The sequence below is a fragment of the Oncorhynchus nerka genome, linkage group LG16 (assembly GCF_034236695.1).
Source record: "Oncorhynchus nerka isolate Pitt River linkage group LG16, Oner_Uvic_2.0, whole genome shotgun sequence".
NCBI lineage: Eukaryota > Metazoa > Chordata > Actinopteri > Salmoniformes > Salmonidae > Oncorhynchus > Oncorhynchus nerka.
The window spans coordinates 396,854-423,194 of NC_088411.1; the positions used below are offsets into that span (position 1 = coordinate 396,854).

General features: G+C 43.2%; 2 protein-coding genes and 1 long non-coding RNA gene across 3 annotated transcripts in view; 1 reads left to right on the forward strand and 2 right to left on the reverse strand.

Moving 5' to 3' along the window:
* Positions 1-2,912: 2,912 nt before the first annotated feature.
* LOC135561195 (uncharacterized) lies at positions 2,913-8,637 on the reverse strand. Its single transcript, XR_010459276.1, has 2 exons — positions 8,491-8,637; positions 2,913-4,847 (listed from the first exon to the last, which is right to left on the reverse strand). It is a non-coding gene; the product is annotated as an uncharacterized LOC135561195 (long non-coding RNA).
* LOC115143905 (syntaxin-4-like) lies at positions 7,959-19,322 on the forward strand. The gene is made up of 11 exons (XM_029684362.2): positions 7,959-8,191; positions 8,553-8,657; positions 9,027-9,126; positions 11,780-11,854; positions 11,977-12,047; positions 12,142-12,250; positions 12,427-12,500; positions 17,373-17,510; positions 17,772-17,882; positions 17,973-18,059; positions 18,200-19,322. The coding sequence occupies exons 1-10, from the start codon at positions 8,162-8,164 to the stop codon at positions 18,048-18,050; spliced, it is 891 nt and encodes a 296-aa protein (XP_029540222.1). The 5' UTR covers positions 7,959-8,161; the 3' UTR covers positions 18,051-18,059; positions 18,200-19,322.
* Positions 19,323-20,357: 1,035 nt separating this feature from the next.
* Positions 20,358-26,341, reverse strand: part of LOC115143904 (uncharacterized) — a 29,728-nt gene continuing 23,744 nt past the window's right edge. The window contains exon 24 of the mRNA XM_065002345.1: positions 20,358-26,323. Coding sequence (XP_064858417.1) covers positions 21,896-26,323 — 4,428 coding nt within the window. The 3' untranslated portion in view covers positions 20,358-21,895. The remainder of the gene's footprint in view (positions 26,324-26,341) is intronic.

A 26,341-nucleotide genomic window follows, 5' to 3' on the forward strand; every position in this document is an offset into this window, starting at 1 on the left:
AATCAGCGTATTCGTCAATGTTGTTGTCTGACGCAATACGAAACATATCCCAGTCCACGTGATGGAAGCAGTCTTGGAGTGTGGAATCAGATTGGTCGGACCAGCGTTGAACAGACCTCAGCGCGGGAGCTTCTTGTTTTAGTTTCTGTCTGTAGGCAGGGATCAACAAAATGGAGTCGTGGTCAGCTTTTCCGAAAGGAGGGCGGGGCAGGGCCTTATATGCGTCGCGGAAGTTAGAATAGCAGTGATCCAAGGTTTTTCCAGCCCTGGTTGCGCAATCGATATGCTGATAAAATTTAGGGAGTCTTGTTTTCAGATTAGCCTTGTTAAAATCCCCAGCTACAATGAATGCAGCCTCCGGATAAATGGATTCCAGTTTGCAGAGAGTCAAATAAAGTTAGTTCAGAGCCATCGATGTGTCTGCTTGGGGGGGAATATATACGGAGAGAATTCCCTTGGAAGATAATGCGGTCGACATTTGATTGTGAGGAATTCTAAATCAGGTGAACAGAAGGACTTGAGTACCTGTATGTTGTTATGATCACACCACGTCACGTTAACCATGAAGCATACTTCCCCGCCCCTCTTCTTACCAGAAAGATGTTTGTTTCTGTCGGCGCGATGCGTGGAGAAACCAGCTGGCTGCACCGATTCCGATAGCGTCTCTCCAGTGAGCCATGTTTCCGTGAAGCAAAGAACGTTACAGTCTCTGATGTCCCTCTGGAATGCTACCCTTGCTCGGATTTCATCAACCTTGTTGTCAATAGACTGGACATTGGCGAGAAGAATGCTAGGGAGTGGTGCACGATGTGCCCGTCTCCGGAGTCTGACCAGAAGACCGCTCCGTTTCCCCCTTTTACGAAGTCGTTTTTTTGGGTCGCCGGCTGGGATCCATTCCGTTGTCCTGGGTGAAAGGCAGAACACAGGATCCGCTTCGCGAAAGTCATATTCTTGGTCGTACTGATGGTGAGTTGACGCTGCTCTTATGTTCAGTAGTTCTTCTCGACTGTATGTAATGAAACCTAAGATGACCTGGGGTAGTAATGTAAGCAATAACACGTAAAAAAACAAAAAACTGCAGTTTCCTAGGAACGCGAAGCGAGGCGGCCATCTCTGTCGGCGCCGGTTTCTTCCAATGCCAGTCCATCCTGCAGCAAAGCACCCCCACAACATGATGCTGCCACCCCCGTGCTTCACGGTTGGGATGGTGTTTTTCGGCTTGCAAGCCTCCCCTTTTTTCCTCCAAACATAACGATGGTCATTATGGACAAACAGTTCTATTTTTGTTTCATCAGACCAGAGGACATTTCTCCAAAAATGTACGATCTTTGTCCCCATGTGCACTTGCAAACAGTAGTCTTGCTTTTTTATGGCAGTTTTGGAGCAGTGGCTTCTTCCTTGCTGAGCAGCCTTTCAGGTTATGTTGATATAGGACTTGTTTTACTATGGATATAGATATGTTTGTACCTGTTTCCTCCAGCTTCTTCACACAGTCTTTTGCTGTTGTTCTGGGATTGATTTGCACTTTTCGCACCAAAGTATGTTCATCTCGAAGAGACAGAACGCGTCTCTTTCCTGAGCGGTATGATGGCTGCGTGGTCCCATGGTGTTTATACCTGCGTACTATTGTTTGTACAGATGAAAGTGGTACCTTCAGGCGTTTGGAAATTGCTCTCAAGGATGAACCAGAATTGTGGAGGTCTTTTGGCTGATTTCTTTTGATTTTCCCATGATGTCAAGCAAAGAGGCACGGAGTTTGAAGGTAGGCCTTGAAATACATCCACATGTACACCTCCAATTGACTCAAATTAAGTAAATTAGCCTTTCAGAAGCTTCTAAAGCCATGACCTCCTTTTCTGGAATTTCCCAAGCTGTTTAAAGGCACAGTCAACTTAGTGTATGTAAACTTCTGACTCACTGGAATTGTGATACAGTGAATTATAAGTGAAATAATCTGTCTGTAAAAATTTTTGGAAAAATTACTTGTGTCATGCACAAAGTAGACGTCCTAACCGACTTGCCAAAACTATAGTTTGTTAACAAGAAATTTGTGGAGTGGTTAAAACACAAGTTTTAATGACTACAACCTAAGCGTATGTAAACTTCCGACTTCAACTGTATATAGCCTCCTTATTGTTATTTTATTGTGCTGCTATTTTACCTTTAGTTTATTTAGCTTACTTTGTTTTACACATTAAGATTGTGTTTAGCACATGTGACAAATTACATTTGATTTGACTTGGATGATCAGTGTCTTGTATCTTTCTTTGCATTGAAAATGTGTTTTCCCTTCTGCTAGGCTCAGAGCTTTTATAGAGAGTACAACTTCCGATCCCCTCCGTTTGTGGATCTGGAGTCCTCTTCATAGATTTACCAGGCTCAAATAAATACAGTTTAGCAGAAAGGCATTTCACTTGCTGTAAAGTCCAGAATGTGTTCCGAAGGACAGATTCCAGGTGAAGCCATTTTGAAAGATTGAAGTATCTGAAATTAATTTTAGTCATGTTAGTCATGTTACAAACAGTAGGTAATGGTTTTTCAGATTTTGTTGTGGGGTACAACAATTAACCCATTTAATCACAAATTTTAGTAAGCCTTTGAAATAATCAATATTATTTTTTACATTTTCATCGAAAAGTAGGTGAAAAAGTGTGTTTTATGGTCGGTCACAATTGTGACCGGTGGGATAATGTGATGTATACTGAACTAACATATTTCTCCTATGCAGTCATGAAAATTCTTATATATCCCAGCCCAGTTATTAACACATTTAAAACTCTGTCACTGGCAGTCCCCAGCATTGCCACTAGAATGCCCCGTCACATTCTAGTGTGACTATTTTACATATCAAAAACCCCTATACAACACCGATATGAATACTGAGAGCAAAGACAAAAAAAAAAACATCAACGTATTTCAACATTGTTCCTTTATTGTAACGTATTGAAACATCAATATTGTAACTTTATTGTAACATTTGAACTTGTACTTTAGTGCAATATTCATTGTAACATTGTCATTGTGACATCTGAGTGCAACATTCACTAACAACTGTATAGCAGTCGTGTCATTCATTCACATTGAACAAAGGTAACATTTAGGATCGAGGTAGCCTGTAGAACATGCATTCAAGTAGAAGCCTACAAAAAAAAGATATATATATATATTATACACATACATACATACATACATTAGAGGTAGGCTTCAGAACCAAGTGCACGATTAGTTTGTGCATCACTATTTTGAACTTCGATCAGTCAGACCTACTGTCATACAGTGTGAATTCAATCAATTGATCCTCTTTTCCAAAAACATTTCAGTCATTTTGATTGTCTTCTTCCATTTTTGTCAACTTTTCTTTTCTTCCTAGAAGTCTGTTGAACTGCTTCTCCTCACCCTTTATTGAGGGATTTTTCAGCCCCTTTTCATTCGCTCTTATCTCCTTTTCTACTGTCTGTGGTATATCTTGTAGCACTCAATGTGCAGTGGCGCTTTGTATTTCTCACATGCATAGGTAGTGCATTTGTCACAATGACAACATCTATGGAACCGGTGCACCATGATGATTGGCCAGTGGGAAGCTTTGTCATATCTTGCCTGATCTTCAACAGTAGTAGCAGTAGAGATCTCCTCCCGTGGCTCAGTGGTTACGTGCCAAACTTTTGCATAAGAGACTGTGCCACTATCCATGAGAAGGTGAGCAGGTTGATGGTCCCTCCCATAACATCTCTGTCAAATAAATGGCTGTTTACAAGTGCACTGTTGAGAGACCATGAAAAGATGGGCCACCGCCACTTCTTAGACCTTATGGAGATATGGTATCTTGAAACCTGTAGGTTGTGAAGTTCAACACCACCCATTTTATCATTTTATCAGTTGATGCATTTTGGTTGTGGGACTTTGTCAAAAGGCACATTGCTCCTTGTTCCTCTCTTGACAGAGGTCTCACTGTATTTCTCCTCTATGTTTGTTGCCACTGTGACAATGTTATTGTCTTTCTAACGGACCAGCAACTTGTATCCTTTGGTCAGAACCTCAGAGGTTCCCTGAGGTAACTTCATGAAGTCCTTCTGTGGCTTGAATTGGACATCAAACAGAAGATTTTGCCTCATCATTCCAGAACTCCCATATCCTCTTTACAATTGGCTCATTAATCCCCCTCCTCTCCCCTGTAACTATTCCCCAGGTCGTTGCTGCAAATGAGAACATGTTCTCAGTCAACTTACCTGGTAAAATAACGGATTAATAATAATACATTTTTGTCATTTCATCGAGGAGTGCAAGTGAAGTGAAGAGGTTGTTATGAAGGAACTTGCAACCTTGAGGCACCTGAGATTGCTCTGCAACACCAAGAACGACACTGGGTCCATGACCCAACCCAGTCTCAGGGAGGAGAGTGTGGGGTGGTGAGGGGTAGGTCATAATCACTGATAACGTTGTTCCTGTCATGATCAGTTTGCATAGGTTCAGCATATACATTCAACAGCCTGGCTGGCAAATTACCTGTCTCCCCCTCATAGTCCATATCTGACCCATCGCTATCACAATCTCTGAGGGATAACTGCAATGTTGCACGCCTTGTCTGAGCAACATATCCAGAATTTGACTCAAAGTAAAACTAAAAGAAAGAACAGAGCAGAAAGTTAGGTAGAACAAGAACTGTATATGTGTATACTAAAAAGCAGCATTCCCCAAGAGAGGATAACTTTCACTTTAGCAGTGATAAATTCATGAACTTCTTTGAGGAAAATATTATGATTATTAGAAAGCAAATTACGGACTCCTCTTTAAACCTGCGTATTCCTCCAAACCTCAGTTGTCCTGAGTCTGCACAACTCTGCCAGGACCTAGGATCAAGAGAGATGCTCAAGTGTTTTAGTACTATATCTCTTGACACAATGATGAAAATAATCATGGCCTCTAAACCTTCAAGCTGCATACTGGACCCTATTCCAACTAAACTACTGAAAGAGCTGCTTCCTGTGCTTGGCCCTCCTATGTTGAACATAATAAACGGCTCTTTATCCACCGGATGTGTACCAACTTCACTAAAAGTGGCAGTAATAAAGCCTCTCTTGAAAAAGCCAAACCTTGACCCAGAAAATATAAAAAACTATCGGCCTATATCGAATCTTCCATTCCTCTCAAAAATTTTAGAGAAGGCTGTTTCGCAGCAACTTACTGCCTTCCTGAAGACAAACAATGTATACGAAATGCTTCAGTCTGGTTTTAGACCCCATCATAGCACTGAGACGGCACTTGTGAAGGTGGTAAATGACATTTTAATGGCATCGGACCGAGGCTCTGCATCTGTCCTCGTGCTCCTAGACCTTAGTGCTGCTTTTGATACCATCGATCACCACATTCTTTTGGAGAGATTGGAAACCCAAATTGGTCTACATGGACATGTTCTGGCCTGGTTTATATCTTATCTGTCGGAAAGATATCAGTTTGTCTCTATGAATGGTTTGTCCTCTGACAAATCAACTGTAAATTTCGGTGTTCCTCAAGGTTCCGTTTTAGGACCACTATTTTTTTCACTATATATTTTACCTCTTGGGGATGTTATTCGAAAACATAATGTTAACTTTCACTGCTATGCGGATGACACACAGCTGTACATTTCAATGAAACACGGTGAAGCCCCAAAATTGCCCTCGCTAGAAGCATGTGTTTCAGACATAAGGAAGTGGATGGCTGCAAACTTTCTACTATTAAACTCGGACAAAACAGAGATGCTTGTTCTAGGTCCCAAGAAACAAAGAGATCTTCTGTTGAATCTGACAATTAATCTTAATGGTTGTACAGTCGTCTCAAATAAAACTGTGAAGGACCTCGGCGTTACTCTGGACCCTGATCTCTCTTTTGAAGAACATATCAAGACCATTTCGAGGACAGCTTTTTTCCATCTACGTAACATTGCAAAAATGATGCAGAAAAATGTATCCATGCTTTTGTCACTTCTAGGTTAGACTACTGCAATGCTCTACTTTCCGGCTACCCGGATAAAGCACTAAATAAACTTCAGTTAGTGCTAAATACGACTGCTAGAATCCTGACTAGAACCAAAAAATTTGATCATATTACTCCAGTGCTAGCCTCTCTACACTGGCTTCCTGTCAAAGCAAGGGCTGATTTCAAGGTTTTACTGCTAACCTACAAAGCATTACATGGGCTTGCTCCTACCTATCTCTCTGATTTGGTCCTGCCGTACATACCTACATGTACGCTACGGTCACAAGACGCAGGCCTCCTAATTGTCCCTAGAATTTCTAAGCAAACAGCTGGAGGCAGGGCTTTCTCCTATAGAGCTCCATTTTTATGGAACGGTCTGCCTACCCATGTCAGAGACGCAAACTCTGTCTCAACCTTTAAGTCTTTACTGAAGACTCATCTCTTCAGTGGGTCATATGATTGAGTGTAGTCTGGCCCAGGAGTGGGAAGGTGAACGGAAAGGCTCTGGAGCAACGAACCGCCCTTGCTGTCTCTGCCTGGCCGGTTCCCCTCTTTCCACTGTGATTCTCTGCCTCTAACCCTATTACATGGGCTGAGTCACTGGCTTACTGGGGCTCTCTCATGCCGTCCCTGGAGGGGGTGCATCACCTGAGTGGGTTGATTCACTGTTGTGGTCATCCTGTCTGGGTTGGCGCCCTCCCCCCCTTGGGTTGTGCCGTGCCTGACTTCCTGTTTGGCCCTGTCCGAGGGTGTCCTCGGATGGGGCCACAGTGTCTCCTGACCCCTCCTGTCTCAGCCTCCAGTATTTATGCTGCAGTAGTTTATGTGTCGGGGGGCTAGGGTCAGTTTGTTATATCTGGAGTACTTCTCCTGTCCTATTCGGTGTCCTGTGTGAATCTAAGTGTGCGTTCTCTAATTCTCTCCTTCTCTCTTTCTTTCTCTCTCTCGGAGGACCTGAGCCCTAGGACCATGCCCCAGGACTACCTGACATGATGACTCCTTGCTGTCCCCAGTCCACCTGGCCATGCTGCTGCTCCAGTTTCAACTGACCGGAGCCCTAGGACCATGCCCCAGGACTACCTGACATGATGACTCCTTGCTATCCCCAGTCCACCTGGCCATGCTGCTGCTCCAGTTTCAACTGTTCTGCCTTATTATTATTCAACCATGCTGGTCATTTATGAACATTTGAACATCTTGGCCATGTTCTGTTATAATCTCCACCCGGCACAGCCAGAAGAGGACTGGCCACCCCACATAGCCTGGTTCCTCTCTAGGTTTATTCCCTGGTTTTGGCCTTTCTAGGGAGTTTTTCCTAGCCACCATGCTTCTACACCTGCATTGCTTGCTGTTTGGGGTTTTAGGCTGGGTTTCTGTACAGCACTTTGAGATATCAGCTGATGTACGAAGGGCTATATAAATACATTTGATTTGATTTGATTTATACGTATCTGCCTGTCACTATTGTTGCCGTTAACATGTTTACTCATTCTATGACCACACTGAACAAAGTTGAGTAATTGCAAATTCATATATGAATACTAGACACCTTAAAGATGATGTGTACCAAAAATCTTTGTCCTATCTTTATGTTAACATACATAACCTAACCTTTTTGGGGGGAGCTTTGATGCAGCCATCATCGTCTCATGGTGCAACCAGGAAGTAAACAGCTCTGGTCATGTGAAAATGTACAAAATTTACAAACATGTGGCACTGCACATATTTCATTGAGACCCTTTATTATTTTAATATTCGCTAGAAATGCATCGATATATCATTCAGTAAACGTTTTAGAGGCTTATAACTGGGAACGTTTTTTTCGGTCACTATTGTGACTGATGGGATTAAATAGGTTAAAATTAAGCGCAAATGAATTATAAATATGATCGTGTTTACAGCAGAGGGCAACATTACGCAGTGGCTTGTTCGAAAGTATAAAAAAGCCCACGCATGCGCCGTCAATTACCTATATTAAACTACAGTACGATAGGTGGCGTGTGTTCTAATGGTGCCTATTTTTCTCTGAAATAATAGCTGGAGAGGAAGTAGCAGCAAATATGTTTTATATCTGTGGTAGCAGTTTACTTGTTGAATGACAAACTTTTTTGTGTGTTTTATTGCTCATTTGATAAAACATATTTACCTTGATATAGGATATCGTAATAGTATCTTCGTTAATACATTGCATTTGGACTGAGAGGAAATGCGGGACCGAACTAAGGAACTTGGCAATGTGAGTGTAAAAAGAAAAACAGGCTAGCTAACTTATACTAACCAATATCAATGAATATAGACGTTTATGCATGGTCAAATGCAGAATGTGTAGCTATTCCATAGGGTATTCTTTATCTGTTAGCTATTAGTGCTAGCTACATTGATTTAAATTGGCGAACCTAGCTAGTTTTTTGTAAACCTCGGATATCTAGCTAAGTTAGCATAATTAAGATAGTCTAGAACCAAGGATGGGCCAGTGGCTAAAAGTGTATTCAAAGTTCAATGCCGCACTCAATATGGGTTGCATGTTGGATTTACCTGTTAATTAATGACGTGATGAATGTGTCCATTCTTTCCCTATTCTCTTCCTCACACACCAGACCGCAGAGGCGTCAGACGAGGATGAAGAGGGCAGGGCCCTTATGGTCAAACCGGGGATTTCTACAGTGAAGGAAGAGAAGGAGAATGATGCTTTTTTCAAGAAGGTGAAATCATGCAAATTAATTCAGGAGTTGAGACATCTGTTTGCATTTTTATGGTGACTTGATGTCAGTTTCAATGTTATGCTACTCTGCAGTACTTTTATCTTGGCTTGTTGATGCCAAGCACAGGAACAGTTTGTTGTGCCAACATAAACTATCATTCTAATGTGATCTGGCTGAAATAATGCCAAGTCAAAATCAGTAGCTTTTCTGTATGCCCAAATGTACATGTTATGCGAACACAGTCATCTCGTCAGTGACACACAGGGTGATGCGGAATTTGTCTCCTGGTCTTTTCTTAGTGCCCCAAAAAAACTAGTTCACAGTTTAGCTTCTATTACATTTACCAGCCTGTTTATCCCTTCTCATCAGGTCCTAGAGATTCGAGGGGTAATGGAGATGCTTAAAAAGGTGGTCTCTGACCTTGAGAACAAACAGAAGACAGTGTTGGGTGTGGCACTGCCAGAGGACGGTCAGTAGAGCAACACTAACACACTAATATATACATAATATGCTGTATGTAAATATATGGCATGGTGGTAATATATGTAGGAGTTATTATATGATATGCATAGAATATTGCATTTCCACGGTAACAGAATGAGGGTGGGTATGATTTGTGGAACGTTCCAACAGGAATCTGTTCTCAAAACTTTGTAAATAACAAGGTTGCCAACAACGCATACAAAGTTGTATAGCGGCAGAATAAGATACCGGGTAGGGAGTGGGCAATTTCATTAAGTTTGTCACTCAACACGTTTATTTCCCGAAAAATGTCTGTCTTCACTCTGTTAGCCTATGGACAAACATTAAGAATCATCTATGTGGTGGGTTGATGCCTGTTCGGCAGCTAATTAGCTAGGTGAATAGATCATTCTACTTTGTATGCGTTGTTTGTTGGCAACCTTGTACTTTACAACGTTTTTGGAACAGATTCCTGTTGGAACGTTCCACAAATTCTCCCCACCCACAGAATGACACTGAGACTCAGATTTTTTTACTTTAAATGTGTATACCAAACAAAAAACATTGATTGCAAAGTTAAACAAACCATACAACTCAATGCACAAGGACTACTTTGAACAATTTCCACTGGGAATTTAACAAAAACACATTTACTCAAAAAACAGTGCAGATGTTAAGTTTTGTAACAGGTAGATCTGTGATGGAAACAGGAAGTTTCGGTGCAATTTTATAAATGGCAACAGGTTATTTGTCTGTTCGACAAATGGATATTTTTATATTTGTAAAATGAATTATGCGAAAAATGGCAGAAACACCATTTTATGCGCAAATATTGATATTATAACCATCCTATTGAAGTAAAATTGGAGTCACGAGATGATATGGTGCATAGTTCACCCACTATGACCTGGGAAAGCATGCAATTTATTAGGCTACAGGTGAAATAAATGATGAAATTCACAGAGTGGTGAAAGTGCACTGTGATTAGCTTGATGCTCTTTTCCAATAGATTTCAAGGGTCTTATTCTGGTGACATGGTGATTTGATGCTTGACTGCCGTTTTGACAAAAATAATCTCATGTAGACTAACCTACCCGCACTGTATCTGCGAGCTGGCTAGAGCGCACGCGGCAAGACCGGTGTAGGCACATTTGCTTTTTGTGACACAACTATCGGTAGAATTGAAAATGTGATGGAAACACATTGAACTTTAGATTTTTATTCGGTACATGAAAACTTAATTGAAAATTGACATTTTGTGTGCGCTATGTCATCACATACAGATTTTTATCCGCAACAAGTCCGTTTGGTGGAAACGCACCATTGGTGGGGAAATGCGCATATTTTATTTATGCTGATTTTAGAATATTCGCATGACAATCTGTCGCCAATTGGATAGAAACCTAGCTACTTTTAGAAAAAAGTTTGGTCCAAATCAGATGTTAGGTACTACTGTATTTATTTAATATTATATGAATCCTATAAATTAAAATAGCCAATTTCAGTGCTATCAATTAGCTTAATTTTTCAGAGCTCAAATTATATTTCAATAAAATATTGTTGCAGGAATGCTAATCTTATCTGTTTTCTAACTACAGAAATGATATCAGAACAATCTGAGATGGTGGGTGTCATGGCTTGATGATATGACATGGAACAACCCTACCGAATGGCGCAGCGATCTAAGGCACTGCATTTCAGAGCTAGAGATGTCACTACAGACCCTGGTTCGATCCCGGGCTGTATCACAACTGGCCGTGATTGGGAGTCCCATAGGGTGGCGCACAATTGACCCAGGTTAGGGGAGGGTTTGGCCGGGGTAGTCCGTCATTGTAAAATAAGAAATTGTTCGTAACTGATTTGCCTAGTTAAATAAAATAAAATACTATGAATTCTCACTGTGGCTAATTCAGTTGCAGTCATTGTTACAGATTTTTTTGGTCGATTTAGTAACAGAATGCCACGTTTTTAATAACTTCATAAATCATAAACCAAATTATTATCAGTTAAAACATTTTATACAACAGGGGGTTTGAATTTCCCATTGTTAGTCTATCCTGCCCATGATATACTAAACAACATTCATAAAAAGTGCCATCATTTGTCATTACCTAGCATCACACTACTATTACTTTTACAGATCCAGTGTCTCATCGGCTCAGTCATGCAATTTAGAAACTTGATCTCCACTGTAAAAAGCATCAAGACATTATCTCTGACATTTGCAACATTGTTGCAATACAGACAGGCAGATTTTCTCAGCCAGTCGAGATCATGATTCAGCATCATTTGTATGGATACACAAAGAAATGTAAAGAAATGAACAAGTAAAATGAAACGCAGTTAGTTTGCAGTCTTTCCAGCCGACATGCTGACCAGACCGGACACGTCGCGTGCGTGAGCGTCGCAAAATAAATTTAGAAATCTATGTTATTCAATTATTTCACCCACACTGCTCGCGCGCGCCAACGAGCGTCTGCGTTGCCAAGGGCTAAAATTAGAAGTACTTTCTATTTCTGACGCAGATCACGCTGAAAGTCCTGCCTCTCCCATCTCCTCATTGGTTTATAGAAGCAGGTACCCTACAGGCTGAGGGATTTGTTACTCTGCCTGTTGACAGTAAATAAAAGGTGAGGTTGTAACGTTTCTTTGTTGTTCAGGTATGAAAAGGGAACTCCAAACCCTTCGGGAAGAGATCAAAACAATGGCAATGCAGATCCAGAAGAAACTGAACAGTGAGTATTCTAAACTGAAATTATATGGTGAGATATTGACTAATGATCACAGGTGATTCGGTGGCCCCAGTGGATAAACCTGAATACAGAAATATCCAACCGATTGTTATTTATTTTTACAGCCATTGAACCCAAAAAAGGGGATGATGATGGGAAATACGTTCCCATAAACCTAAGGATGCAGAGAGCACAAGTGAGGCTTCTATATAATTAATAAAGTCTTGATTGTAATCCAATATACTGTAGGCTGACATTAATTTAACACTTCCATCTCTCTCTTTCTCTAGCATGGTGTCTTGTCTCGAGAGTTTGTGGAGTTGATGGACCACTGTAACACCATCCAGGCTTCCTACAGAGATCGCAACGTGGAGAGGATACAAAGGCAGCTCAGAATAAGTAAGGCTGGATGTCATCTGTTACTGTTATCATACTGCTGATCAGAAAGTGATTTCAACACCATGGATTTTTGTCTTCTGAATTCAAGACTACAATGTAGAAGTTCATTTACAAAGGTGATTTCATGTGAAAATGAAATATACCCAAAAGCATCAATTGTTGTTATATCCCTCCAGCGGGCACCAATGTTACAGATGAGGAGTTGGACGGTATGCTTGAAAGTGGACAGACTGATGTTTTCACACAGAATGTGAGTATGACTGACTGACTTAAATGAACCACAATTCATGATTCACGATGAAACCACCTGCTGGCAATCCCACAACATTATTCTCTTCCTTTTTTTGTTGGGTAATTTTCTGTTAACTATGACTTTTCAGGCTCTGTGTTTTTCTGATATAGCAGAATGACCAAAAAACATAGAAATGGCATTGTCTAGTTAAGCTCTTTAGTGTTTGGGACAAAGACAAATGCATATACAGTGCCTTCAGAAAGTATTCAACCCTCTTTGTGTTTTTCCACATGTTACAGCTTGAATTTAAAATTGATTGAATTGAGATTTTGTATCACTGATTATACACACAATTCCCCATAATGCCAGTGGAATTTTATTATTAGAAATGTTTACAAATTATATATTTTTTAAAACTGAAACGTCTTAACATCTTAAGTCAATAAGTATTCAGCCCCTTTGTTATGGCAAGCTTAAATAATTTAATGTGAAAATGTGCTTAACAAGTCACATTGTAAGTTGCATGGACTTTTGAATGACTTGCCCATCTCTGTACCCTACACATACAATTATCTGTAAGGTCACTCAGACACTGAATAACCCTTTGAGAATGGTGAAGTTATTAATTACGCTTTGGATAGTGATGAGAAGTTTGGCTGTTTTTACTGACTCAGATATTTTCAACTCGTTCAGTCAAAACAACAAATCTTTAGACTGATTATGTTCATTTGAGTCAGTAATGCCCAGAGCATGCAGAACCCCCTACTGGCAAACAATGGAACTGAAAACTCGAAAGAGTCTTACAACCTTCTCGTTCACCATGGGGAGCTTATTGGAGCTGTCATTTGTGACAGACTTGTAAACGTGTGCTTTAAACAATGTAGCCTACATTTGTTTGATTGCTAGGCATACAAATAAGATGCATTGATACGTTTGTAACGAGGTCTAGTTGTGGCTGTAACCGGATGAGATTGAACGACTCTTGGCAGAATGCATTGCTTGACCGCCGTCCGTGATGGAGATGAGCACAATGTCGTTCGCAAACTGCAGCCCCCCCTCCCAAACTATTCATTCTTGAGGTCGAGGTTGTTGAGCAAAGGCTATGTATGTTTTGGTTCTACAAAGCTGTGTCCATCGTAATATTCAATCATCAATTAATTGCGATCATTCTTGCACCATGTTATCAGTTCTAAACATGTATTTTTCTTCCCTATGCTCATGATCTATTCTGCCCTACCAAGTGTTAGGTCCTGACAAACTAACGGACAAGTCAAAGCCCAAACCAAGTTTATTCATCCACTGAGTGAAACAGCTGAAAAGACAAAGATGTGTTTACACAAGCACATACAGTACCAGTCAAAAGTTTGGACACCTACTCATTCAAGGGTTTTTATTTTTACTATTTTCTACATTGTATAATAATAGGGAAGACATCAAAACTATAAAATAACACATGGAATCATGTAGTAACCAAAAAAGTGTTAAATGAATCAAAATATATTTTAGATTCTTCAAAGTAGCCACCCTTTGCCTTGATGACAGCTTTGCACACTCTTGGCATTCTCTCAACCAGCTTCATGAGGAATGCTTTTCCAACATTCTTGAAGGAGTTCCCACATGCTAAGCACTTGTTGGCTGCTTTTCCTTCACTCTGCGCTCCAACTCATCCCAAACCATCTCAATTGGGTTAAGGTCGGGTGATTGTGGAGGCCAGCTCATCTGATGCAGCACTCTATCACTCTTTGGTCAAATAGCCCTTACACAGCCTGTTGTCCTGTTGAATAACAAATGATAGTCCCACGTGCAAACCGGATGGGATGGTGTATTGCTGCAGAATGCTGTGATAACCATGCTGGTTAAGTGTGCCTTGAATTCTAAATAAATCACAGATAGTGTCACCAGCAAAGCACCATCACACCTCCTCCTTCATGGTGAGAACCACACATGCAGAGATCATCTGTTCACCTACTCTGCGTCTCACAAAGACACGGCAGTTGGAACCAAAAATCTCAAAAACAGATTTCCACCGGTCTGATGTCCATTGCTCGTGTTTCTTTTTATTGGTGTCCTTTTTGTAGTGGTTTCTTTGCAGCAATTCAACCATGAAAGCCTGATTTCACTCAGTGTCCTCTGAAAAGTTGAGATGTGTCTGTTACTTTAACTCCGTGAAGCATTTATTTGGGCTGCAATTTCTGAGGCTGGTAAACTCTAATGAACTTATCCTCTGCAGCAGATGTAACTCTGGGTCTTCCTTTCCTGTGGCGGTCCTCATGAGAACCAGTTTCATCATAGCGCTTGATGATTTTTGCGACTGCACTTGAAGAAACTTTAAAAGTTCTTGAACTTTTCCGGATTGACTGACACTGTCATTTCTCTTTGCTTATTTGAGCTGTTCTTGCCATAATATGGACTGGGTCTTTTACCAAATAGGGCTATCTTCTGTATACCACCCCTACCTTAACACAACTGATTGGCTCAAACACATTAATAAGGAAAAAAATTCCACAAATGAACTTTTAACAAGACACACTGAGATTTAACAATAACATGTTCTGACAGAATGTAATCTTTCTGCACTACCCTTTCTCACTCAGTAGATTTCCATACACTCAGTTATAATATGGTAACATGAATAAGGATGTTAAGGATGTGTTTGTAAGTCGCTCTGGATAAGAGCGTCTGCTAAATGACTTAAATGTAAATGTAAATGTTAGAAGTTAGAATCCAACACAAGTAAAAGAGCAGTAACTGATCATAGAGTGGAACTCAGAAAAAATGGCTTTATAGTTTAATTGTCCAGCCAAATGAGTTGTAGTCAGATCTGTTGTCTTAACATGACATTTTTATTCATATTGACCTCTGACCCTAGATGGCAGTTACTGCCTTCTTGCTTTGTATACCCACTGGAATACACTGGTTTCCATTGTTTTTTTATTGCACAAACTTGTTCATAGATTTATTTGTATGCGGCTGTTAGTTTCATATAGTTTGTTTTTTTGCTGATACAAGTATCAATCAATAATACAAAGGTAAACCATAGAAGCTGCAGCCCAAAGCTCAGTAAACTTTTTCCAGTTACTGCTTTTTGTCCCGGTTTCACTGCCACTTTTTCCAGTTACTGCTTTTTGTCCCTGGTTTCACTGCCACTTTTTCCAGTTACTGCTTTTTGTCCCTGGTTGTACTGCTACTTTTTACAGTTACTGCAGAAAAGAGCCCCATTTTCTCAACACAGTGGAGGCAGGATATTTGTCCACCTGATAAAGCATGTATCAAAAATGTCTTAACTAATTTTTGACAATGTGTAGTTACTGCTCTTTTGCTTGGTAGGGAAGTATTTACCTGCGTGCTTATGACAGACAGTTGGTGGTCGGCGCATGTCTCTGGAGCTGCTGAGCCGGAGGAGCGTGTATTAATCCTGCTGTTGGACTCGCAATAGTAAGTTAGGTCAAACATCCAACTAAAATGAACAAATCACTCAGAAAAACGAATCATGACTTGAGTCAGTGAAGAGTAGTTCAAAAAGAACGAATCGTTAGCGACCTGCACATCACTAATAGTGTATTAATACACCCAGACACTACAAATATACAGGCATCCTTCCTAACTTAGTTGCTAGAGAGGAAGCAAACCGCTTAGGGATTTCACCATGGGGCCAACAGTGATTTTTTTTTTTTTAGGAGAACTTGAGTATGGATCCACAACATTGTAGTTACTCTACAATATTAACCTAAATGACAGTGAAAAGAAGGAATCCTATACAGAATACAAATATTAAAAAACATTAATTCTGTTTGCAATAAAGAACTTAAGTAATATTGCAAAAAATGTGGCAAAGAAACAAAACAAAGCTTTTGTCTTTTATACATTTGCTAGGGGCAAATCCAACACAATACGGTCTACCACTATTCATATTTTCATGCATGGTGGTGGCTGCATGATGTTCGAGGTGTAATTGTCATCGATAAGGACTAGGTTTTCAGGATAAAAATAAAATGAATAGAGCTAAGCACAGGCAAAATCCTAGTGGACAACCTGATTGTCTACTTTCCAACAGAGACTGGGGGACAAATACACCTTTCAGCAGGACAATAACCTAAAACAGAAGGCCAACTATACATACACTGGACTCGAGTTGCTTACCAAGACTGCATTCAATGTTCCTGAGTGGCCTAGTTAACTTTAACTTAAATTGGCTTGAAAATATATGGCAAGACTTGAAAATGGCTGTCTGGCAATGATCAACAACCAACTTCACAGAGCTTAATAATTAAAAACATTTTTTTTTAACGGCTAATATTGTACGGTCCAGGTGTGCAAAACTTTTAGAGACTAACCCAAAAAGACACAGCTGTAATTGCTGCCAAAGGTGATTCTAACACTCGGGTTGAATATTCATCTACTCAAGATATATTGTTTCATTACTTTTTCAAATGAATTCTTCTTCCACTGAACAGAGTTTTGTGTAAATCTTTGACAAAAAAATGACCGATCAATCCAACGTCGTAACAACACAATGTGGAAAAGGTCAAGGGGGTTGAATACTTTCTGAAGGCACTTGGGAGTAAAATGACATTTGTTTTAAGACACTCTTGTTTGCTTGCATTGGACTACAGGTTTGGATTTGGTAAGCACTCATTGCAATGCCTGTGTCTGGGGACATTCTTAGAAATCTGTATAGTCACCATAGTTGTGAAAGAGAACCCCATAGATGGAACCTTTGGCCACCCTTGCTTTAGTGTGTCTATTTTTCAGTTCAAGCGTAGTTGATGTTCTCTTGACTAGATGTGTTAAGTTTTATGAGCAGTTAAATAGACACTTGTCGTCATTTCTCAGACATTTTGTCAGGCTCTAAAGAACCTGATTGTAACATTTACTCTCTCCTTCCTGTAGATCCTGATCGACGCTAAAGCCACTAAGCAGGCACTGAATGAGATTGAGTCCCGGCATGACGAGATCCTTAAACTGGAAAGGAGCATTAAGGACCTGCATGACATGTTCCGGTACCTGGCCATGGAGGTGGAGGCTCAGGTAAGACTGTCACACCCCAGGAGGACAAACTGGAGCCCTATTACCTTTCTTACCCAAGTGTGCACTTGTTAACTCCCTGTCAAAGGTTTAAAAGCTTTGGATTGGTGCAAGCATGGGCAGAATCCATTTTTCAAATTATATTTCCCACACCAGTACACACACTTTGGGGAGGAAGGAGAAATGGGCTTTGGAGACTGAGAAAGTTGGTTGGCAAAATACCTTTTAGTTAAGTGTTTGCTGAATTGACAAACTGTTATGCAGGGGGAGATGGTCAACCGCATTGAAGCCAACATCATCAATTCAACTAACTATGTGGAAAAGGCAGTGGTAAACACTGCGAAGGCTGCCACCTACCAAAACAAAGCACGCAAGGTAGGAATTAATTTTAAGGTTGTGCCAATTATTGGACAGGTTAGCTAATGAACATTGATACTACCTTTCTATCGCTCTCTTCCTCTACAGAAGAAGATATGGATTGCGTTATGCTGTGCCATTCTCCTCCTCATTTTAGCAATCTCATTGGCTATCAGCTTCTCCTGAGATCCTGATGTGAGTTCTCTCGTAGTTAGCAAAAATAGCCATATTTCAACATTAATTTACTGAAAAATACAAAACTATGAACCATTTATTGATTAGGTCAATGTATTCAATCAACTTATTTTGTACTTTTTTGAAATTCTTCCTTGCAGTGTCATCTTCCTCTAACCCACTTCTGCCCTGGGACCTTGAAGAGAAGTCCTGTCTTATTATATCACTGACCTCTTAACTATCAATACCCTGGCACAGGAGGCACACATGCACAAACAGCCATTGTCTCTCATGCTCATACGTTAACTGCCCCACTTTCAGCAAAAGGCAATGCTGAAGTTTTTTTTGGGCTCTCTGTGGTGCCCTTTTCTTCAATGGCACCCTAAATGAAAATGTGTGGACAACTCCGTTACTTACTCAACTTGTTGGACCCATACGTGTCCCCAAGGAAGAATGCAGTATTTGAACCGACACTGACAAGGTGCTGATCAGATTTGCTCAGGAAAACTAAAGTGCTTCTTATTGTATTAGTACAAAGCGGGGAAAAAAAACTTTAAGCGCTTATGGCTTCTTGTTTTTAAATGCAGATCTAGAATAATATAATTGTATATCGCCAATTTATTATTTGGTGAGTAATTAAGATGTGCAGTTATCAAATTTGAAAGGTGTCTGAAATGAGTTCCATGTGACTCTTTTATAAAGAATTGGCACTTGAAATGTCTCTCCCATTAGGAGAATGTGGTCTAAGCATGTCCTATTCACTTCAGTATTTATTTATAATTTTAATATTATGGAAGCTGCTATGTTTAGTCTTGCCACAGTAATCGGAACCCTTATAGTTATGGTGCTTTTTTTCCCCTAATTAACATTTTCTTGTGTTTGCAGACATCTAAGGGCTCTGTCTGAGATCAGAGTATAGTAGCACACTACCTTATTTTAAAGAAGGGATGGAATCTGTTCTGTAATTATTCAATGCTCTTCTGCTTCAAGAACTAACCATTTTATATCAGATTTGTTTTTCAAACCGTAAAGAGATCAGCCATGGTACTTTACCCTAGCCTTAATTCTCTGTGCCCACTAGCTCCTCCCTATGAAGTGACAAGAGGAGCTAAATAATTGTACAGTATTTGGCGAAGGGAGAAACGGGATGAGTGAGGAGAGCAGTGAAGTACATTGTTACTGTATATTATGTGGCTGTTGAATTTTGTATCAAACATTCAGCAATTTTAATTAAAAAAATGAAATGGGTTTAACTGTTGCCCAGATTAAAGTTAGCAGAGTATGGTTTGTCTCCGTGCCTTTTTTTCTGCTACTGCTGCATATTCTCTGAGGGAAACAGTCCTCAGAAATATCGTAGGAGGGACATCTTACGCATTTAAAATGTAACATTTTCTAGTACTGTATATGTTCTCAATAGCCATCAGATTGATGTACTAAAGACATGGATACATAAGCAAATCCCTGACGGGCAAAGATTTATGGTACACTGAACAAAAATAAACTCAACATATAAAGTGTTGGTCCCATGTGCTAAAATAAAAAATCCCAGAAATGTTCCATAAGCACAAAAAGCTTCTCAAATTGTGCACAATTTGTTTACATCCCTCCTTTGCCAAGATAATTCATCCACCTGACAGGTGTGCATTTCAATAAGCTAATTAAACAGCATGTTCAATTTAAGGTGCACCTTGTGCCGAGGCCAATAAAAGGCCACTAAAATTTAGTTTTGTCACAACACGATGTCTCAAGTTGAGGGAGCGTGCAATTGGCATGCTGACTGCAGGAATGTCCACCAGATAATTCAAAGTAAATTTCCCTACCCTAAACTGCCTCCGTTGTTTTAGATAATTTGGCAGTACGTCCAACTGACCTCACAACCACAGACCAGCCCAGGACCTCCACATCCGGCTTCTTCACCTGCAGGATTGTGTGTGGGTACTTCTGTCTGTAATAAAGCCCTTGTGGGGAAAAAACTCATTCTGATTGGCTGGGCCTGGCTGCCAAGTGAGTATGCCTTTGCCCTCCGAGGCACAGCCATGATGTGAAATCCATAAATTGGGGCCTAATGAATATATTTCAATTGACTGATTTCCTTACGTAACTCAGAAAAATCTTTGCAGGTTGCATTTATATTTTTGTTCGGTATACATTTGCCCCATATGCCTACATTCCAACCAGCAATATTAATCTTACAAAAAATCCTGCATGACACCTAATGAGATGTATAATACAAGCACCGTGCACAAACACATTTCCACTTTAGTCATTTAGCAGATGCTGTTTTCCATAAATTAGTCAGTAAGACATCCAAACACCAAATACATTTTTGGTCTTTTTATTCAACTCGTCTATTAATCTTTCAAGTAAAACGATGTGGAATTACAAGGGAACAGAGGAATGTAACAAATGAAAGACATCAAGATAACAAAATAAGACCATTACCATATTCCACCCACCCATTCACTCAAAACAGCACCCTGCCCAAAAATAGCTTTTCCAAATGTAAGTCCTCAAAGTAAATTGACAATATATAGAGCCACCTGGAACTGTACCAGTGTTTTATTCACATGTTTTGTCCAAGTACTTACATGAAAGAGGTGCAATGAAGAAATGACAATAGTAAAAAATGATATAGAATTTGATAGCACTGATGCATAGGGTGCTTTCCTTGTGATTTACAGAAGGTGGATTTTTTAAATATTTTTTTGTACTAATGACGACACCCCAACGTCAGGTACTTGACAAGGCAAACTGGGATCTCCGTCCACCTGCTCGGCCTAATAGGCACTCATTTTATTCACATGGATTCAATCCCCTTTTAGATCAACTTCATGACGTTGACCATAATGTCTGACTGACTTTGGAAAGGTGAGGAGAATTAAATCAAAGTTCTGCTCCTGTTTCTGCATTGCCAGTAAGCAAAATAAGTACTATCTTCAAGATGCAGAAGCTCAAGAAAGACAGACATATTTAGAGCTTGAAAGATGCATTGTGTGAGGTACCAGGAACATAGTAGTATTTTGATTGAAATTGATGTAATAAAAATACTACACAACGATGCACTCAAATTATGCTGAGGACAACATGTCTGATGTGCAAATAAAAAAATGCAGGCTGGATTTAAAAAGGTGGGCAGAAAATCACAAGATAGGGAGGCCCAAGCAAAGACCAACTCCAGCATAGTGCAGCAAAGATCACATTTACAGATCTGCTCTCTTCCCATTTCCCTGGAAGAAACCATAAAATATCCATCACTTATCAACTGACTGGAAACAGAACAGTTGACAATATGTCCAGAACCCAACTGTCTAAAACCTTCATCTTACGATATAACTGTCACTCACAAGCTTATTTTGAATCAATAACCCTGGCAGCGAATAAACTCTGTACATAGGGCACAATTTAAACCTCTCTCGGACACATACATCTCTTAGTATTCCAGTCTTTTTAAATGTTTTACAGTACATAGTGTGAACTAACAATTTACTCACTCGCAACAAAGTCCCCGCAGTCAAGTCACTGTCAGCATGAAGTGACACCTTCAGGACTAGCAACACCTCACCTCTGGAATGGCACTACCATGGTGCCACCTTTCTCTTTGCACACAGTCTGGCATCCCTGAGCCTTTCCCCCAGTTGATGATGGCTGAACTGGAGAGGAGACCAGCTTTAATGTGGGTTGGGGGGGAGAGGGGCCCAAGAGGGAGAGAGGTCACTGACCTGCACAACACTCATTGTTCTGCTCTGGTCTGTCAGTGTAGACAAAGCAGCAACTTTAGAGGTCATTTCTCCTCTGTTACAACCTACCCCTCTATGCTTCCAGTCAGAATCCCTCACTCCTCATCTCTAGTCCTCCCATCATGTCTTGTTGTGTTGGGCGGAGGAGGAGCGGGTGTTAGCGGCTGGTGTGCGGGCCTGAGCCGCTGCCATAGCCGCCACGCTGCGCAGCACCCTGTCCGGGGTGCCCTCTCCCGAGCCGGCGTTCCCTTCCTGGGAAAGCCTCTCCCGCTTCTGGGCGTGCCTCTCCTTTCTTTCCTTCCGGGTCTCCCTCCCACGGCCCTCTCCTTCCTTCATGTTGCTGCGCCTCCTGCCCCTCTCGGTGCTGCGTTCACGTTCACTGCCGGAGGAGGGTGCTCGTGAGTGGTTGCGCCTGGGCCCGGTGCTCTGGGAGCTGAGGCTACTGCTGCTGCTCTGGCTCCTGCTGCTGCCTCCACCACCATCGCTACTCATGCTGCTGCATGCACTGTGGCCCCTGGACAAGCGCGTCTCCCGCTCACCCTCCTCCTTTCCCTCGGAGGGCTTCTTCTTTTCCTTCTCGTCCTTTTTGCTCCCCCTCTTGCTGTTCGTCTCCAAGGCCGGGACGAGGGGACCAGGGCACTGGCGGGTGGAACGTGCAGCGGTGCGGCTTGACTGGGTTGGGGTTGTCTTGCTGCTTCCTACTTTGTTGTTGCAGTTGGTTGGCGGAGTGGCAGGTGCACTTTTAGATTTGGACTTCTGGTTCTTGTCAGAGGAAGCAGGAGAAGTGGCATTCTGCCCACTGGTCTTAGCCGCAGGGTCTTTCCTGCTGCCAGGGGTGTCGATCCTGCCTCGCATGGCAAGGAGTTTGGCTGCAGCGTTCAGGGCTGAACACCTCTTCCCTAGGACCTCTGGCTGGCTAGAGGGCACACTGTTGGACTGGGGTTTTCTCTCTGGGGTGGGCTGAGGAACAGAAGACTTCCGGGTGACTCTCACAGAGGATGTCTGGCTGCCAGACTCATCAGTACCGGTGTTGTTGGACACATTCCTGCCCACACGTTCAGAGCTCCTGGCGGGTCTTCCATCCCCCTTGGTCTCCTGTCGGCTCTGGGCTGAGCGGGTGAGGAGGCGCTCCTTCCTGGTTTCAGAGGTGTCAGACTCTGAAGAGGAGGACCTGGACTGCTTCCTCTGAGTAGCATTGGTGAAACCTTTCTCTGCCTTTCCCTCCCCCTTCTCTGGGTCAGAGGAAACCTCCCCTCGCATCTTCTTGGCAGGTGCCCTCTTCTCTGCACCCTTCTTGTGTTGGGCTGACCGTGTGGGAGTGGATGTGGAACACACCGAGGAAGGAGAGGAGGAGCGCACAGACTCTTGACTGCTCGGGCGACTGAGAGGCCTCTTCTTGCTGGTGGCTCTGTCATCGCCGACGCTCTCCTCTACCTTCTGTTTATCAGCTTCTTCTGTCCGAGGAGCAACTGGGGCCTCTGGGACAGTGTCTTTGGCTTCAGAATTCTCAACTTTCCTCTTTTTCGGTTGAGAGTCACTAATCTCCTCTTCTCCATCCTCTTCTACCTCCATGTCTGTTATCTTCTCGGAGTCTCTGTTATGGGCAGTCTCCACTGGAGCAGGCTCCAAAGCCTGGTTCTCGGTGACAGCCACAGCAGTGGAGATGCTGGACGTAACAGGAATTTGGGCTCGGGGGGGTACTTGTGTTGAACTTGGAGTGGATATCTGGGTGTGGATTTTGGTGGTGATGGGTACTTGGGAAGGGGTGGGGTTTGGTGTTGTGGTAGTGGCTGCAGTAACAGTGGTGACAGTTCTGGTTGTGGTTGCTGTGGGGATGGTGTTGAGAATTGGAACAGAGGTTGTGTTGATCATGGTAGGGACTGGTGTGTGGGTTGGTTTGACAGTTGTGGTAGGATCTGGTGTAGAAGTTGATGTGATGGTTGATGTGGGGGTGATTTTGGTAGAAGTTGTTATGGAGGTTGTGGCAGGAGCTGCTGTAACGGTGGTGACAATTCTGGTTGGTGCTGCTGTGGGGATAGTGTTGGGAATTGGAACAGAGGTTGTGTTGATCATGGTAGGGACTGGTGTGTGGGTTGGTTTGACATTTGTGACCGTTGTGGTAGGGTCTGGTGTAGCAGTTGACGTGATGGTTGGCGTAGGGCCTGGTGTGGGGGTTGTGGTGGTGATTTTGGTAGCAGTTGGTATGGAGGTTGTGGCAGGAGCTGTTGCTGCTGCGGCGTCTGTGGTTGGGGCTGGTGTAACGGTGGTGACAATTCTGGGTGGGGCTGGTGTGGAAATTGTGGTTAGATTTGCGATTGAGGTTGTGGTGGGTTTACTAAGTGTTGGTAGATTAGTTGTGACAACTGTGGTAGGGACCGGAGTAAGGGTTGGTTTCACATGTGTGAATGTTGGTGTGGGGGTGCTGGTTGGAGTAGAGGCTGATGTGGCAATTTTTGGGATTTGGGCTAGAGCTGGAGTAGGGATAGTGATTTGGGCAAGGGGAGGAGTGGAAATCTTGTTGGGGGTAGGGGTGAAGATTTGTGTGGCAGTTGTTGTGGAGATTGATGGAGAAGTGGAGACTGGCGGTGAAGTGGTGACTCTAGGTCTTGAAGTGAGGAATTGGGCCAGTGTTGAAGTGAGGACTGCGGTTGGAATTCGGATGGGACCAGAGGTTGACCTTGAGGCATGACCAAAGGTCATCCTCGATGTGGATACTGTGTGTGAGCTTGGGGTGGAAACTGTGGGTGAGCTTGAGGCAGGAACAGAGGTTGAGTTTGAGGTGGAGACAGAGATTTGAATTGAGGTGGGAACTTGAGTTCGGCTTGGCGCAGGAATAGCAGTTATGGTAAGGACTTGAGCTGGGCTTGTCGCAAGGATAGCAGTTGGGGTTGTGGTAGGGAACTCAGTCTTAGTGTCTGCTTTTAATGTTGCGGTGGAGTCCTCAGCTTTGGTAGACGGAGAGGCTTGGCTGGTGCAGACAGCAGAGGTGGCCACAGTTTGAGGCTTAGTGGGGGCAGACTGGGCTAGTGGCTCTGTGTCTGCAGCAGCAGTGTCAGACAGGGAACTAGCTTGGCTGGTGGTGCTGGCAGTGGGGGCGTTTGAGATCTTTCCTGCACCCACTGCATTTTTGCACCCAAAGTTTTTGCGGGGACGACCTCTCTTGCGTTTTGCGGAGAAGGGGGGGCTCCCCTCCTCACTTGGTAAGTTAGAGTGGGGAGGGGATAGATGCTCTGGCTGGGGTTCCACCACCCTGAGGGGAGTCTTGGGGGGTCGGCCCCTCTTTCGTTTCAACGGCGGGGTCGAGTTAGCAACATTAGTGCCCGAGGACGCGGTGCCTTCATTTCCTGGCTGAGTGTCCATTTTCCTGTGGTAGTTCCCTCCTCTCCCTCGGCCCAGACCCTGCTCTCCTAACTGGGCCGCCACGCGAGACTCACTCTCAAGCCGCCGCCGCACCGGCAGGTTCCTCAGCACCGGCATGTCAGGGGAGTGGTGGGGTGGGGAGTAAGGAGGGTAGTTTCTGGCAGGATGGGTGTGTCTTAAAAGGTCCTCTGGGAGGTTGGTGATCTTTGAGGAGTATTTTGAGGCCGTCCCTTTATCTTTCTCTTTGGGGGACTGGTTGGTTTTGTCAGGGGCCTGGGATGTAGCGTCTCCGCTTGGCACATCTGAGCCTCGGCCCGACTCTGCGTGCTCCGTCTCCTCTGATGAGCCTCCTCCCGTTCCGCTGCCTCTCCTCCTCTTCCTGGGCTCCTTGTCCTCCACCACTGTCACCAGGCGACCAGGGAGCTTCCGCAGGACCTTGGCCGATGGAGAATGTTCGGGGAGGCCTAGCAGGACCTCCCCGTCGGCTGACTGACGCTTGCGTGGCGACCGGGAGAGAGAGCACACCACGGGGGGAGACAGGGACTTCTGGTCCCTGCTGTCATAATCCCTGGCCTGGGCAGAGTATGACTGGTGGTCCACCGGACACATGGAATCCGAGGAGACACACTCTCCCTGCTCCCTCCTGGGTGACTCAGTGTCCGACTCCCCTGGTTGTGTCAGTGGTTTCCCAGCTGGAGGACTGGTGGCAGTGGAAGGCACTGAACTGGAGTGGGACTGGGTCCGGAGAAGTGGCGCTGCCGCCCCGGATATGAGACTGGAGTCTCGAGGAGAGGCCGTGGTTGTCGCTGCAGGTTTGGCAGATTCCTGGAGCCTTGATGAGGTGGTGTGGACTCTTGGGTGCTCTATGTGAGCCGGGGTGGTGGTGTCTTTGGTCCCCCCTCGTCCTCTCAGAGCAGAGCGGAGTCTTTCAGGCACTTCTCTGGGGGTGGGGGTTGGGGTGTCGGGCTCTGGGGAGGCCGTGGTCCCTCGGAGCCTGCCGCTGGTCCTGGTGGAGGGGGCGCCTTTCTCTTTGTGTTTGCGTGGGCGGCGGCCCGACCCGGGAGTGGAGGGCTCCTCTATTGGCTGTGATGAGAAGTCCTCGTCGTCGTTGTCGGAGGAGCCTGCTTGCAGCTTCAGGCCCTCCTCCTTTGCCTGGTCCAGCCCCTTCCTGGCAGCCTCCACCTGCTCCTGTAAACACAGAGCAGA

Excerpts from the sequence above, each read along its gene's own strand:
- LOC115143905 (XM_029684362.2), top strand. The coding sequence starts at position 8,162 with ATGCGGGACCGAACTAAGGAACTTGGCAAT. Across the intron at positions 8,658-9,026 it reads ATGATGCTTTTTTCAAGAAG|GTCCTAGAGATTCGAGGGGT; the intron begins GTGAAATCATGC and ends CCTTCTCATCAG. Across the intron at positions 12,048-12,141 it reads TAAGGATGCAGAGAGCACAA|CATGGTGTCTTGTCTCGAGA; the intron begins GTGAGGCTTCTA and ends CTCTTTCTCTAG.